General features: G+C 39.6%; 1 protein-coding gene, 1 long non-coding RNA gene and 1 pseudogene across 2 annotated transcripts; 1 reads left to right on the top strand and 2 right to left on the bottom strand.

The window, feature by feature from the left end:
• LOC131257677 (putative 4-hydroxy-4-methyl-2-oxoglutarate aldolase 3) overlaps positions 1-689 on the top strand; it is a 63695-nt pseudogene extending 63006 nt beyond the window's left edge.
• Positions 690-926: 237 nt separating this feature from the next.
• On the bottom strand, positions 927-3165 carry LOC131257678 (uncharacterized). Its single transcript, XR_009177537.1, has 2 exons — positions 1322-3165; positions 927-1212 (listed from the first exon to the last, which is right to left on the bottom strand). It is a non-coding gene; the product is annotated as an uncharacterized LOC131257678 (long non-coding RNA).
• A 1711-nt stretch (positions 3166-4876) lies between these two features.
• LOC131257676 (probable disease resistance protein At1g58602) lies at positions 4877-8368 on the bottom strand. Its single transcript, XM_058258471.1, has 2 exons — positions 5640-8368; positions 4877-4992 (listed from the first exon to the last, which is right to left on the bottom strand). Exon 1 carries the CDS (start codon positions 8321-8323, stop codon positions 5675-5677), a length of 2649 nt encoding a protein of 882 aa, XP_058114454.1. The 5' UTR covers positions 8324-8368; the 3' UTR covers positions 4877-4992; positions 5640-5674.
• Positions 8369-15272: the final 6904 nt, after the last annotated feature.

Here is a 15272-nt window from a genome sequence, read left to right as displayed (position 1 = left end):
TAGTTTTTAACCACAGGGATATGGCTGCCTTAGCAACTGCAGAACTTTGTGATGCAAACACACTTTTTTTTACCAGTGGGGAGCTACAAGATCTTTAGTCAATCTTCAAAATCTATGGACAGTGCCGAGTGTTCTCAGAACCCATCATCACCCTTAAGGTGTTTGGGGACAATGTGTCAGTAAGAGAGCTTCTTGTGAGTTTACTCATGCTCCATTATCACCCTTTAGGTGTTTGAGGACAATGTGTTGGTAGAGCTTCCTGCGACTAGATGGCTGAGGAAGCATGAGGTGCGCCCTAGTAGTTGGGAACTTAAGACAGCCAAAAACATGGGGTGGGCCAGTATTTTGGTGAATGGGTGCATTTGAGATGTTGATGAGATTAATGGCTGTGATATTGGAGTTAGTGCCTTGGCATCTCATCCGTGGAAATCCAACAAAAAAGGCGTAGGTGAAAAACATGTGCTGGTTCTTATAGGAGGTGACTTGATTCGCGATGGAGAATGGCTATATGCAAACAGTGACAATATTCTGATTTTGAAAACAGAGTTGTCGGTGTGAAAGTTTCCCATTATGGCTGTAGAAGGTAACCAAGCCCAATAAGCACAATTTATTTTGAATTGTTGCTTCTCCTTTTATACATGGTTACTTGTATAGCAGTTTGTTTCATCCAATAAAAATAGGAACTTTGATGGGCCTGATAGAGAAGGGCCCACATACAAAAAAGAAATCCCCCAAATTGGTGAAGTCAAGACTCATAAGAAACACATTCCAATTCATGTTCAATAAGAAAAGACTAAACATTCCACGTCATAGGATCTTTCGATGTAGAGATTTTTTCAGCACATGGGCGATCAATAGGGAGGTCTGCCAATTCTAGGTATTTGATACCTAAACAATGAAAATTCGTCGAAGCCCAACTAGGCATATACTGTAAAGAAATTGATTCCAATTTCAGTTTTTAACAAACATATTACAGGCAGACAATGCCTACAATGAAATAAATCAAAACTTAACTGAACTGTTGGTGTGAATTAAATTATAGACATATAACAAATATTAGCACATGGTTACATATCAAAAGATCTGAAACAAAACATCCATGCCCTCATGTTGCAATTACAAGATATCATCCAAACATTTCATCACCATCTGGTCACCATTGCCATTCTTCATTTTGTCTGGTTACTTTGCATGTGCAGGTCATTGCACTCTCTGCTGTGAGAAAAATGTCAGGAAATGAAAATTGTGATTAAAACTCTGAAGTTATATATACGCTAGAATTTGCTTGCTCAAAAATTATAAAAGAATTCAAAGCATATACCTAACTTTAGAAACTATTCATGGATAGAACAGGAAGTATAAGTTCCTAGGGCATTCGGTCCAAGTGTCTTGATGATGCTTGTTACCCGTGGGGCCAATAGTTCTAAAATCCAAACTTTGATTTGATAGGCACTGCCATAGATGGAAGATGCTCCAAAAATCTTACAGATTGAATTTCCTAATCTGTCAATCAATGTCTTACAAAAGACGGTTAAGAAAAAATAATAAATCAATTGCCTGGAAAAAAAAGAAAAAAAAGAAAAAAGGTGGCCAAAGATTATAAGGAGAGAATTCTCAATTAAATTTTCTTGAGTCATGACAAATAGATAACTCTTTATAAGATTATTACTAACATGATTAAATTTCAAACTCAAAATGTGAAATTACTATAGTCATCAAATATGAGCTCCAAATTCTAGAATGACTGCAAACAGATCGAGACACATTGGCTTCTCAATGAGTTCTCCATGCACAAACAAAAACTAAGCTACTATAATTAAACATTTATACATGCTATTATGCCAGCTATATATCATATGGGACCAAAGAAGTCTAAAAACATATGAAGTAAACATAAAACAGAGGTTAAGCCCACATGCATGTGGAATCATGACCATCCACATGTGGCCGCACATGCCAATATGCAACATGTGTGAGATCCCAGCTTTTAATTAGACGAGCCACATGCAAGAATCAAGCTTTTCAGCCCTGAAGTTATGCACAATATACAAAAGAAATGAATGGCTAAAACAGCTCTTTCTGAACATCCATTTGTTTCATACAAAGTGGTCCACCCGAGGAAGAAACACTTGATTTTTAAGTTAGAAGTTCTAAAAAAATTGACCTACTAGATGGAAATTAGGTCTTATGTAGCACCCTTATTCTACATTGGTGCATGTGGTGGTATTTGGTTGGGCAATGCTCCACACACATGTGGGCTTTCGAAACCTCACCTACAACTTATGCTTGGTTCAAGAATCAGGTCAGACACAATTTAGGCGAGCCAATCGTATATGAACAAAATTAACAATCAACATTTAACATACATGATGGAATCAGACTCTTTTTTTTCTCTTGACCATAAAATTTGGGTGTATAAATTTCAGATGGGCGCCACAAAATATCTGGGCCTCACCTATCGTATGGCTCCTTTTTACAGCTCCAAATAAAAGACATACTATAGCAACTCATCAGCAAAACAGAGCACATAAATGTGAAAACTGTCATGCTTCCATCCAAGTGGGGTTGGTGATACTCCAATAAAATCTAGACATTACAAATCAAATCTCTAGTTAAGGCCTAAAAATGATGTGAAACTATTCATACTACAGTTACTCATCAGCAAAACAGAGTATATAAATGTGAAAACTGTCATGATGCATTTATTCCATCCAAGTGGGGTTAGTAATACTCCACACTATAAATCCCATCGATCTCAATGAGGATGGAGGATGCCCTCAAATAGGAAGTTCGTAATCCTTTGATTAGTGTCCTAAAAGCAAACGCTCAAGGAAAAACAAATATAGAAATATGCCTGCGGAAAAGGCCATAAAATTCAAACTTCTTGGGTTAGGTTTCAATAGAATGAGAACTAGTAATTGTAGACATATTACAGATGCAAATTAATTTTCATCTTGGTTAGGTTATCACCATTGTCATTTAGTATTGGCTTGAAAGTTTGGACCGACCATAAAATTCAAACTCCTTGGTTCATCAATGTTCTTTGTCCATAACCAAAAATTAGGGTACTGCCACTAAAAGGAATGCATGCAGACAATTATATAGAAGATAAGCATATGCAAAAAAAATTCAGGCTGGTCCATTCATAAGCCGGTCTCGCACTAAAAAAAAGTATTGCTAGTTTGATGCAGGACATAAATTTAAATATGATATGTAAGATTTCAAGCTTAGATCATACCCATTCAGAAACAATCACACAAATTCCACATCTCACATGAAAATCCAAACATTCAATTAAAGGGGAATCTATGCGGGTCCAGGGCTACACACATTAGGCTGGATCAATGAAAATTATGAACCAATCAGTACTCAAAGGGAAATAGAAATCAACCACACATGCAAAAGAATCAGTCTCTAATCCAAGGGATTCCCCAATCTCAATTCAAGGAACCCTAGGGTGAGAAAATTGGCAAATAACTTAAGGAAAACGTAATCTAGGGCTAGGATTCATGAAAAATAGCTATGAGAGGATAAAAACCTGAGACAAAAGACGATCCCGCGTATAGACAGCGGGCCTGGGGTGCTCGCACGTACGCAGATACCCGGCCGCTCGTGCGAGGGGGTGTCGTTTGTAGAAAAACTCTCCTTAGCCCTGGTCGGCCAGGGGGAGGCTCCAAAACCCTGAAGTTTCGGGTCGATCCGAGCTACAGCTTGTGCGTGGTGCTCCGCTGAATTTTCAACCCTCCTGCGGGCCGAAATCTGAAAACCTGTTGTAATGAAGAAAAATGATGCAAAATGAGACGAATTCGAAGTACGGATAGTGGTGGAAGATGAAAAAAGAGATGATGGAGGATGGGGGTGAATCGAGATCAATGTGGCTTCGCACCACGGTAGTTAGCCCTTCGAAAAGGGAGAGCTTCGCACCCACTTTTGAATTCTTCCACAACTCACGAAGAGAGTAGAAAAATAAAGTAGGAATTTTTTATTAAACTTGAATGAATCAAAAGAACTATAGGGGGTGCCTATTTATAGGGAAAACCCTATACCCCAAAAACTCGCACTATGTGCGTAACCTATTACTTGGCGATAAAGTAAACTAAAAGAAAAACCAAACAAGAAAATCTAAAGCGTTCACGATGTTCTAAATAATAATAATAAGCAAAACCTAAAATATGAAATCAATCCGACGAATAGGCCACGATCATGATATCCTATGATGGGCTTTTCTTCACTATCGGGCCCACTTTTTTGAACCAAAGCTTGTCTTCTAGCTAAGATGCCCTCTCTGGATGTCGTCATCAAGTAAGATCAATGGTGGGGTCCTCCTTCTGCGTACGTACATGCGTAGGGGTGGTAGTGTGCGAGCATGCATATGCACGATGTCCTCATCACAGTTTAAATAAATTGCCTGCCAATTGAAGAGACATGTGTGGCCTGCCTTGTTACTTGCAATCTTGATTCTTACACACAGTTGTCTTCACAAGATCCCCTTTCCAAATGACCATGGTTCAAAAATCATTTTGATAATAAGATGATGCTGACCATCCAATCAAAGACTTCTAAACAAAAAAAAAAAGAAAAAAAGAAGGGTCCACAGTTCACATTTAACAAGGAAAAGTTACTGATCTAACAATTAAAGCCGTCAAAACCAATGTGAATTTATACAATAGTCCACCAAAGAAGGGTCAGGTCAACCAAATGGACGATAGTGGTTTCATCTAACCATATAGCGATTTATGCATGTCAAAACCAGAGGACTGCTAGCATGGTTTCATCCAGAAAAGGATCTTGGTTGAAGCATTTTTTTAAACAATTAGTGTGCAGATTTCTATAAAAATAAACAATTAAACACTTCATAAAATTATAAAAAATGATTTGAGCAAAGACAGAGAGTGCGACTGCTTAGAATCTGTTGGTTTCATCTAACCGCACAAGAAGTTGCGAAAAGGGTCTTGGTTGAAGCATTCCTTGAAACAATTAACGTGCAGATTTCTATATAAAAAAAATTAATTAAAAACATTACAAAATTATAAAATACTGTGTTACAAACTATAAAAGGAATGGACAAGCGAAAGCAGTAGAGAGTTTCATAGCCAAAACTTAAAAAGAATAAATTACTTGATTTTTACATGACCCACTGGTGATTATATGACATCCATTAGTGACCACACGAAAACTTAGACCTGGGGCCAAAAATCAGACCCATCTATGATTCAGGATTCAGGTTGGCCACACTAATGGAAACAGTTTCAAAGGTAAGCGTTATGCGTTACCCTTTACACTATTTCCGATAGTGTGGTCCACTGGAATGACGGACGGAGCTGAATTTCGGATTGTGTTCCTTTAACGAGGTAAAGTACCTGGTGGTTGGGGTGGATTTCACATAAAAAGCACGGTGGGGGCATACCCGAGCTAGCGACCCATTTGCTAGCATGGCAGGCGTTAAGAAAGTTAACGGGATTGTAATGGGAAGGGACAGGGATGGTAATTAAGCTAATTGAAAACGTTTTTGTAAAAGACATTGGAATGTAAATTCTATATAAATTCTCAAAAAAAAAAAAAAAAAAAGGATTATAGGAAGTTGAAGTATGGATTAAAGAGGTAAATAAAAATGAAGAGGGGAAACAAGTCCAACCAACCTAGCTCTGGCAACGAGGGAATGCGCCACTGCTAATTACCATATCCACGTATAGCTTATGTCGATGGAGAGCACATGCAGAATCTTATACCAATCCTCTCCCCTGTCTTCTTCAAGCCTTGCTTTGAATTTACTGGGCATCCTCCACAACTCCAATTTGTTGAGGGTACTAACGTGTTGCAGTCCTTCCGGAAGCTTCTTCAATTCCGTGCATTCATAGATCTGTAAATGTAAAAGACTTGGCATAGATCCTTCCTCCACTCTCCACTCTTCTAATTCATATAACTGATGAAGATGTAAGGATTCGAGTCGAGGAAACCCTTGTGCAGAGCAAGCCATTTCCTTTCCCATATATGACCAATTCAGCAATCTGAGAATGCGAAGGTTTTTCAGCTTCTCCAACGTCGCCATTGGGTCTTCCTCTAAACGGGAATATTTCAAGGTGAGGTTAGTGAGGTTTGTTGGGAAGAAACTGGAATCGGGTAACTTGCTTAAACTTCCTTTCAAATTGAGAGAGTGGAGGCAGTCCAGTCGGGTAACTTGCTTAAATACCTCAGCATCTGCTTTTGTATCTACCAATATCCCTAATTTTCTAAGATTGGTGAGCTTTCCCAAGCAACCCTCTTCCATCCATTTGCCACATCTTACAAGTGATAGAGTCTGGAGGCTATTTATCCAGTCAAGCCTTGGACGCGCTTCTATCTCTCCATAAATTGTACTCGCATCCTTAGTTATGCTCTTCACTTGAAAATGTCTTAACTGTTGCATCTTCTCGATTGTGCTTGGTACTTTCATAATATAATTGGATGTTACAAATAGAGTTTGTAAATTAAGAAGATTGCCTATCGACGATGGGAGGCTTTCTAAATTAGTGCCGGTACAGCCCAGGTATCTCAAGTGGATTAGTTCCCCTATTTCCCTTGGTAGCTTTATAATGTATTTACTATGTATATACAACACCCTAAGCAACTTAAAGCCTCTAAAGAGAAACTTCACTTCTTCCCTTTGAAGCCATGCATCGCCTTCATTGTAGATCAACACAGAACGAAGGTGTGGAGTGGAACAGCTTAAGGAAATGTACTTACTTGAGTTGTTATGGTGAATTGCAAGTCGACGGGCTCTAGATGCAGGTGGAGCATTTGCATTGATCCCACTCTGAACTTGAAGAAACATACCTTCCTTAGCTTCTGATATGGAGAGATCTCGTAAAAGATCATGGATGCGACAACTTTTAATATTCCCGCTTGAACTTCTTGCTACCTGAACCATGTTTCTCTGGATCAACTCCTTTAGACAATCTTCTCCAACCTCTTCTAATGTTTCTTCCCCTCTCTGTTGAAGAAACCCTTCAGCAGCCCACATTTGAATCAGCTCCTTGGCATGGAACTCATGGTCTTCTGGAAAATTGCCCAGATAGAGAAAACATGGTTTTAAATAATAGGGAAGATCTTTATAGCTCAAAGATAATATGTGGGAGATTTTGACTTCTCCTTGGATGAACTGCCAGCTAAGGCTCTTTTGTACATTCTCCCACTCCCTTGCTTCTTTCCTTGCTAATAGCCCTCCGATGACAACGATGGCAAGAGGTAGACCATGACATTTTTCCACAATCACTCTTCCCAATTTCTCCAAATGATCCGGAGGGCAAATGTTATTTTGCCCAGGGAATGCTTTCTTGCAGAACAAATCCCAGCTTTCATCTTTTTCTAGAAATCGCAGTTCATGGAGAAGGCTTTGAGCATGTAAAGCTACGTCTTTGTTGCGCGTGGTGAGCATGACCCTGCTTCCATTATTCATATCAGGGAAAGCATCCTTGAGAGCATCCCATGCTTCCACTGTCCATATATCATCTAATACCATTAGGTATTTCTTTTCTTGCAGATACAAAGAAATTTTATGCCTCAGCTCAAAGACGTTCATTTTCTGCACTTTCTCGAGATCCTCTTTTGAGAGCACCATATGGCAATATATGAAGTTATGAAGAAGATCTTTTACACGATACTCTTGTGATATAGAAATCCATTCACAAAAGTGAAAATGTATCTTCACACGGGTGTTATTATAAACTTTCCTGATAAGAGTGGTTTTACCCAGACCACCCATTCCGACTACAGAAACAACATGCCGCGACTCCCCCTTCGTCAATCGACCCACCAATATCTCCATATCTTTCTCAAAGCCAACAAAATCTGGTTCTTGAGAAAGAGGAGAAGTGAGCCTCCATTCCTTGAGGCTTGGACCAGCGGAGCTCGTCCCTGCTTGCTGACCTATATTTTCAATTCCGTAAGTCGACCTACTTTCGGAGATGTCACGGATTTTATTCTTTATCCGTTCGATCTCTGAGCCCACCTCATGGCGAGCTATCAACTCAGTGGGGGTGAAAGCGTACATTCTAATGCGGGCCAAAAATCCCCTTGGCTTCGAGGTTGCTATCTTGAAGATGAAGGTGTCAATGACGTCCTCAGCATCATATGCAACATCTCTCACATGCCGCACCCATCTTTTCACTCTTCTATCTCCTTCTTGCTTGGAGTCTGCATCCTCCATGAAGGCTACCATCCTCTCAAATTCGAACGTGAGTAATTCGACTTGATCATGAACCCCATGTAAGAAAATGGCTTCTCGAATGAGTGGTTCAGCCAGTTTTCCGAGAAGGAGCTCGACAACGGACTCAACTAGGGACATCTTTCCTCACTCTGTTTTTTTTTGCTGTTACCGGAAAGAAAGAAATTCAGAAGAAAACTTTCTTACTCTTGAGTTGATGTTGCATGTCTCTCTATCTATTTATAGAGGCCAACTTGACGGATCATATTCTATTATTATTGATGGGGTAAAGGATTTCTTGAGCTATGCATGCACGTATGAAATTTTGGAATATAAAATGCTTGCTTGATTCCCGCCAATTTCTTCAATGGTTGGAGATGCGATAAAATGAATTTCTCGGTGTCGTGTGGGCTTCGATCGGGTGGGACTGGGCTTCGAAACATCTTGCAATAATCCTTGCTACTCAACACTTTATGTGGTGGTACGGTTGGTGAATCTATACCATCCATCTGGAAAATCCTATCATGGACGGCCCACATTAGCAAAGAAAACCACATGAAATGTGCTGTCCCAGTTGCAGTTTTACTGCATTCAAGTGGACGGTAAAATAAGATAACTGCAGATGCAGATCTAAAAAGGGTGCTTCAATTCGGGTCACGAAGCAGTGGCTTCATACGTTCACCTTAGCCATCTTTCCTGGCTATCCACAATTGAAGGACAGCATTCATACGGCCAGGATGGTTTGTTAGGTGCGATCATCAACTACACCATCTACGGATGGGACCCATTAGACGGACGGCCTGAATCCTCCCCTCTTCCTGAAACGTACCAGGTAAGGGTCGAGCAATGCTTGCCAGAGACAAATTCCTGCCTTGGGTATTCGGTCGTGGATTAATCGTTTTTCTTTCGCTTTTCTTTCACCTCCCATTTACCTTTTGCGAGGCATCACCTCTTTTTTAGCATCAAAGCAAGCTACGTTGATACGACGGAACCCCGTAGTTGGGGCAACCATGGACGGCCCATGGATTTAAATTTAGCAAAACAAGGGTGTTCCCTGACCATTTAATTGGCTACCTTAAAATGAGCTATAAAAATGCAAAAGGAGTTAAAGGTTCTACTCTTAGGGGAATGGTGAGAATAAGGGATGGCTAGGATTGTTCTACTGGCGTGGTTTTTGTACCAAGAGTCATATCGTATTGAAGACCCCGCTGGGTGGGTTGTCTCGATCTATAGTCTACCCTTCCATGTGGATGGTGGTGTTGTGCACAGCCCGCCACACAATAGGCACGGAAGTAACCTTAAAATGAATTAAACATGCAATACGGAAACGAAAAATAAGCATTAATCACAGAGAAACACAGAGATTTTGTGGAAAAATCCTTTTGAAAAGAAACCATGGAATCAGGTGATAAACAATCCAATACTATGAAAACGAAATTACAAGAGATGAGCAACTTATAGATTCAAAACCCTCATCTCTCATAACGAATTTCCCTTCTTAAAACCCTAAACACATTTGCCTCTTTCCCATGTTCGTGATTATTATCTTAATCCCATATTACAACCATATATATAACCCATGTATAGAATTAGAAATAAGACATACAAGTCTGCATAATTTATATTGTAATTTTTCAATAGTATCGAGTGGCATTGATAGCCTGTCGATAGGATCGAGCCCACTTTCGATAGGATCGGAAATCCCTAAAAATGTCCAACAAGCAATTGGGAAAAATCTAGAATTACTCAATCAAATCAACCAAGGTGTCAATCCTATCAAAAATTCACTGTTTGTATAGATTAAAGGCACAAGCAACAATCTCCATCGTGGCTTTAAATTCCATGCTCCACCACTCCAAGCTACATCCTCCATCTTTAGTTATCTTCATCATAGTATCACAATCATCGTTGCTTCTCATGCACACTATGTCTTCATTCATCCTTTGTCAAGTCTAGAAAAGTTGAACAGAACCTAAAGTTCTCTACAGGAACAACTTTCAGAAGCATATCCGTCGAGTTCTCACTCGTATGGATCTTCACAAGAGTAACATTGCCTTCCTCTAGCATCTGTCAAATTAAGTGATGACACACATTAATGTGTTTAGTCTGGGAGTGATACACCGAATTCTTAGCAAAATTAATCATGCTTTCGATTTGGGATGACTTCTTGTTGAAGCCCCAACTCATTATCAGTCCTTTTAACCAAATTGATTCTTTAAATGCTTCTGTCACTGTCATATACCCAGCTTTTATTATGGAAAGAGCAGCCACAAACCGAAGCATCGACATTCAATTGATTGCTCCATCCGTTAGTACAAAAAAGTAACCAGAAGTCGACCTTCTATTATCCACGTTACCAACATAATTGACATCCAGATAGCCTATCAATCTTTCCGTAGATTTACCAAATGTCAAGGCATAGTCAATTGTACCTCGTATGTAACGAAGTACCCATTTCACATCCTCTTAATGTTCACTCCCCAAGTATAGGGTTGTGATGTAGTAATAAACTCGGTGAGACCAAGGTCGAATCCCAAGGGACTGATACTTGTATGTTACCTGAAACTAGATAGAAATAGAACTAGCCTAAGATGAAATCTAAATCAATATAAATTGATGAATGATGGTGAGAGATTAATGAAAAACTTAAGAGAAATCAGAGATAAGAAACTAGGGATTCAGAGGATCCACTTGTAAAGATCAGGGAGATCTTATGCCTGCTTCAAAAATCATGGAACTTAAACTGAACTTCCTCTGATATAATTTTAAGGAGATGAAAGGTATATGAATTAGAGTGGATTCCATCACCAAACCATGCCCAGGAGACAAAGTCAACAACAGAATTAAACTAATTACCAACCAATCAGATGATTATGAAGGTTAGGAAGGGTACCGACATCCAACCATGCCCAGGAGACGATGGCGAACAACAGGGCTTCCTGACGTCATAATTAAAATAAGGAAAAAGAAATACTCAAAGCCATTGCAAACCCATTGTAATTTCAGTCACAACAGGCCATTAAAAACTGAAAATATTCCCATAATAAAATTAAATCAAAAATTCATTCAATCTAAACAAAAGGCACAAGCAAATAGTTCTCCCATCACGCTACAAGCTTCACCTCTTAGCCCTAGCTAAGAGGTTTAGCTCAGCATAATTTTGATTAACTAAATCTCAAAAGAAAAGAAAAAGAAAAAACAAAAACAAAAAAATAAACTCTGTCCTGTGCTTCACGCCCAAGCTCCCAGATCCCCTTTCCCTCTCTCACGTCTTTCTTTTATAAGCCAAAAGGACGTCGGCTCGGAGAGAGCGGAAGCTCCTTACGCACGTTGCTGGAGTTGGAACCGTCCTTTCTTCGCAGTCCGAATCGTAGCAGGAATAGATTTCTTACGCTGTTTTTCCGGTGGGGCCCATTCTTGAATTCAGACAGGAGATCCACTCCGTTCACCAGATTCTCCTCGAAATTTCGACCGGAGATGGTCGGTTTGGACTTGCATTCACGTGGCCCATGGGATATTTTACGCCACCGTCCAACCTGCGTTTGAACAGCCGAGAACCCATACTCGCTCCCTTTTGAAATTCCATCACCTAGTTCTTGGTGAAGATAAACCACGTGAGTCACATGGACGGTCTGGATCAGTGATCAGACTGATGGGCAGGGCCCACTGTAAAAACCCAGTGGATGGCACGTCCGTCACTGGACTTTCGCATGGCTCTATTTGGAAAGTTTGCAAAAAATAGGTGGAGCCCACTTCTGATGGTATTTTCGAAGATCTACTCCGCTCATCATTTTCTTAATAAAGTATAAGCCTATGGGTCAAAGTATGAAGTAGATCCAAATTTTAGGTAGGCCACACAATCAACCTGTGATGAGTCGATACCGAACGTTGAAGCAAACCTCTAGCTTACGTGCATGCATGCATATGGATTTCGTTATATTTATAGAATTGTCACTCTGCCTTCTAGAAACGTCCGTCGTTCGTTCCTCCCTACTGCACAATCCAAAAGAAGTGAAATTTAGCAAATATCTATCGTTTTTCGTGCTCTTTCCATCAGTTTAGTTTGGGTCCAGATCTCCCAAGGATGTCCAAGATGCTTTCTTAATGGTTATTGTCCTCTGATCTCTCTGTTGGGCCACTTCCACAAGGATCTAATGGCTGCAATTTGATGTGTACGGTTAATTTATGGTCCTCAGGCCATGTATGAAGTTTCGAGCCGAGTGGATGGTGGAAACCCCGTGATCTTGCATTATGAATGACTTGCGGTCTTCTTGAGCTTGATTTTCAATTTTCTCGGATCTCGCATCAACATTCAATTGATTGCTCCATCCGTTAGTATAAAAAAGTAACCAGAAGTCGACCTTCTATTATCCACGTTACCAACATAATTGACATCCAGATAGCCTATCATTCTTTCCTTAGATTTATCAAATGTCAAGGCATAGTCAATTGTACCTCGTATGTAACGAAGTACCCATTTCACATCCTCTTAATGTTACTTGTCGAGGTTTAAAATGTATCCGCTCACAACACCTACCGCATGTGAAATATCCGTTCTAATATAGACCATAACATACATTAATCTTCCAACTCGCTCAAGTAAGGAACATGAGACATTGTTTTTCTTCATCTGATGCAGGACATTATTTTTAAGAAAGCTGAAAGTGAGCAGTGTGGGGTGTGCTAATTGGTTTAGCCTTATTAAGTCCGAACTTAACCAGGACATGCTCAAGATATTCTTTCTGGGACAACCATAGATAACCTACTAATTTTCATGTCCATATATACAACTATGCCGAGAATCCTTTTTGTTGCTCCCAGATCTTTCATCTCGAATGTCCTGAATAATTAAGCCTTCAGTACGTTGATTTCGAACATATTATAGCTCGCGATAAGCATATAATCAACATACAACACCAGAATCACAAATTTCTCATCACACAATGCTTTTAAGTAAATACAATGATCGAACTCGCTTCTGAAAAAATTATTGACTTATAATCAAATAATCAAACTTTTTGGGACTGTTTTAGGCCATACAACTACATTTTCAACTCGAAAACTGTATTCTTCACTCCCTTCACCTCAAATCCTTCAGGTTGCTTCATATAATTTTTTCTCTCCTAATTCCTTATATAGAAAAGTTGTCTTCACATTCAACTATTCTAATTCCAAATTGTATTGGGCAACCAATTCCAATACTAATAGCCCTTGTCTTTGCTCATTTACATGGATTTGTTCTATTCTTGTACTTTTTCCATGAAACTCAATATGGTAGTTAAGAATTTGACACTCAGTAGGAGGAATGACATAGTCTGGAGTGAGAGGATAAGAATTGGTGATGGAATTCACAGTTTCAAACTCAAAACTTCATCGATGACCCTTATTGAGTGTCAAATATTGCATATTTTCTCCCATTTATATCTTGGTTTTATGAGCATAATCTGCTTAATATTATATTTTATGCATATTTGTGTTATAAGGAATCTGAGAGCTTGGATTTAAAAGAATACTAAAAGCATGAATTTAATACTCAAGAATCACCAAAAAGGATGGATCTTAAGATACCAAGAATGGAGAATTTTCATGCCAAAGATCTTAGGAAACCAAGTACAAAGGATGGAGAAAAGATTGACAAAAGCACAAGTTAAACAACGAAAAAATAGGACAGTTTGCCACCTAAAGTGTACAAAATAATCCAGCAAGAAAACAACTTAATTTTGCAGAAGTCAATTTCAATGCCACCTAAGTATTCTGCACATACAATTTTAGATGTGATAAAATTTCATATATGATTTTGGTGCCACCGAACCAACTTCAGGTGACACTACAAGAAATGAGGGCAAAACCGACGGTGGATGGAACCCTTTACCGGCTGGAACCAAAGTCGGTCGCGGGCAAACGGCTACTGTTAAATCAAAATCACAGATGCCCTAATCTCATTCGGCCCTTTCCATCTCTGCATCGCTGACTCTCTCACTCTGCGCCTCTCTCTCTAAGCACCTCTCCCTCTCCGCTCGATCTCTCTCTACCTCTCTCTCACCATCTCTTTCTCTCCCTCTCCACTCTCGAACCCACCCATCTCCCTCTCCACTTGATCTCTCTCTCTCTCTCTCTCTCTCTCTCTCTCTCTCTCTCTCTCTCTCTTCCATCCTCCGGCACGAACCGAAAACCGCAGTTGTTGTGCTTGTCCATCCTGCACGAGCAGAGCACCAGGTCCGGCCAGATCTGGTCCTTTTACTCACTGCAAACAGGTACAGATCTTAGCCGGAATCACACCACAATGGCATTTCACCAAAACAACCCTCTGCCCTCGATTCTATTTCCTTCCTTTCCCTTCCCTCCCTCCCTCCCTCCTAGGTTTTGTGATTTCTGCTGTTTTAGAGATGGATACTGTAAATAAGTTTTGAACTCGAGAATGTCTGTGCTGGAGCCTTAGAAGTACTTGTATGCGTTTTGTTCTTAATATGGTGAATTTGCTCGTGGTTGGAGATTTTTGGGCTTTTTATGCATGGATATAGGCGATCTCCAATCTTCAAATGGGCTTTTTACTGGTAAAATTTTTTCGATTTTAGAAAATTTTGATATGCTTTTTGTTTGTTATCCAATCTCCTGGTTTGAGACACTTGTGGATTTGCTTCTGGTTTCATAGCCAAAATCTCTCTCTCTCTCTCTCTCTCTCTCTCTCTCTCTCTCTCTCTCTCTCTCTCTCTCTCTCTCTCTTGTTTAGTTTCCATTACTTAGTTAATTTTGCAAGACCATAAAAAATAGATGGCAGATGTTTCAATCCAAATTTCAGGCTGGAGATATTTATTTTGCTATCTAATGCAAGTGCTAAGATCCTATCCTCTGTTTGAAGAGTTATGTCAGAGGACTTGGTGTTGCTTTTCCAATCGATGCTCATACTTGGAATTAGTATTGGACTTGCTTTCAATGTGGTTTTGCTTTCAACTGATAAAAGATCAAGACTTCCATGTACAGCTTGTGGAATTAGTATTGGACTTGCTTTCAATGTGGACTTGCTACTAATATTTATGGATTCTACAGTTTGTATATGAATATTCATATTGGCCTTTGTGGAAAAATTTGT

Source organism: Magnolia sinica, chromosome 10, assembly GCF_029962835.1.
Source record: "Magnolia sinica isolate HGM2019 chromosome 10, MsV1, whole genome shotgun sequence".
Taxonomy (NCBI): Eukaryota; Viridiplantae; Streptophyta; class Magnoliopsida; order Magnoliales; family Magnoliaceae; genus Magnolia; species Magnolia sinica.
This window is presented reverse-complemented; position numbering and strand designations above follow the sequence as displayed.

Bases quoted from the DNA above. Each gene is read 5' to 3' on its own strand.
- LOC131257676 (XM_058258471.1), bottom strand. From the start codon at position 8,323: ATGTCCCTAGTTGAGTCCGTTGTCGAGCTCCTTCTCGGAAAACTGGCT.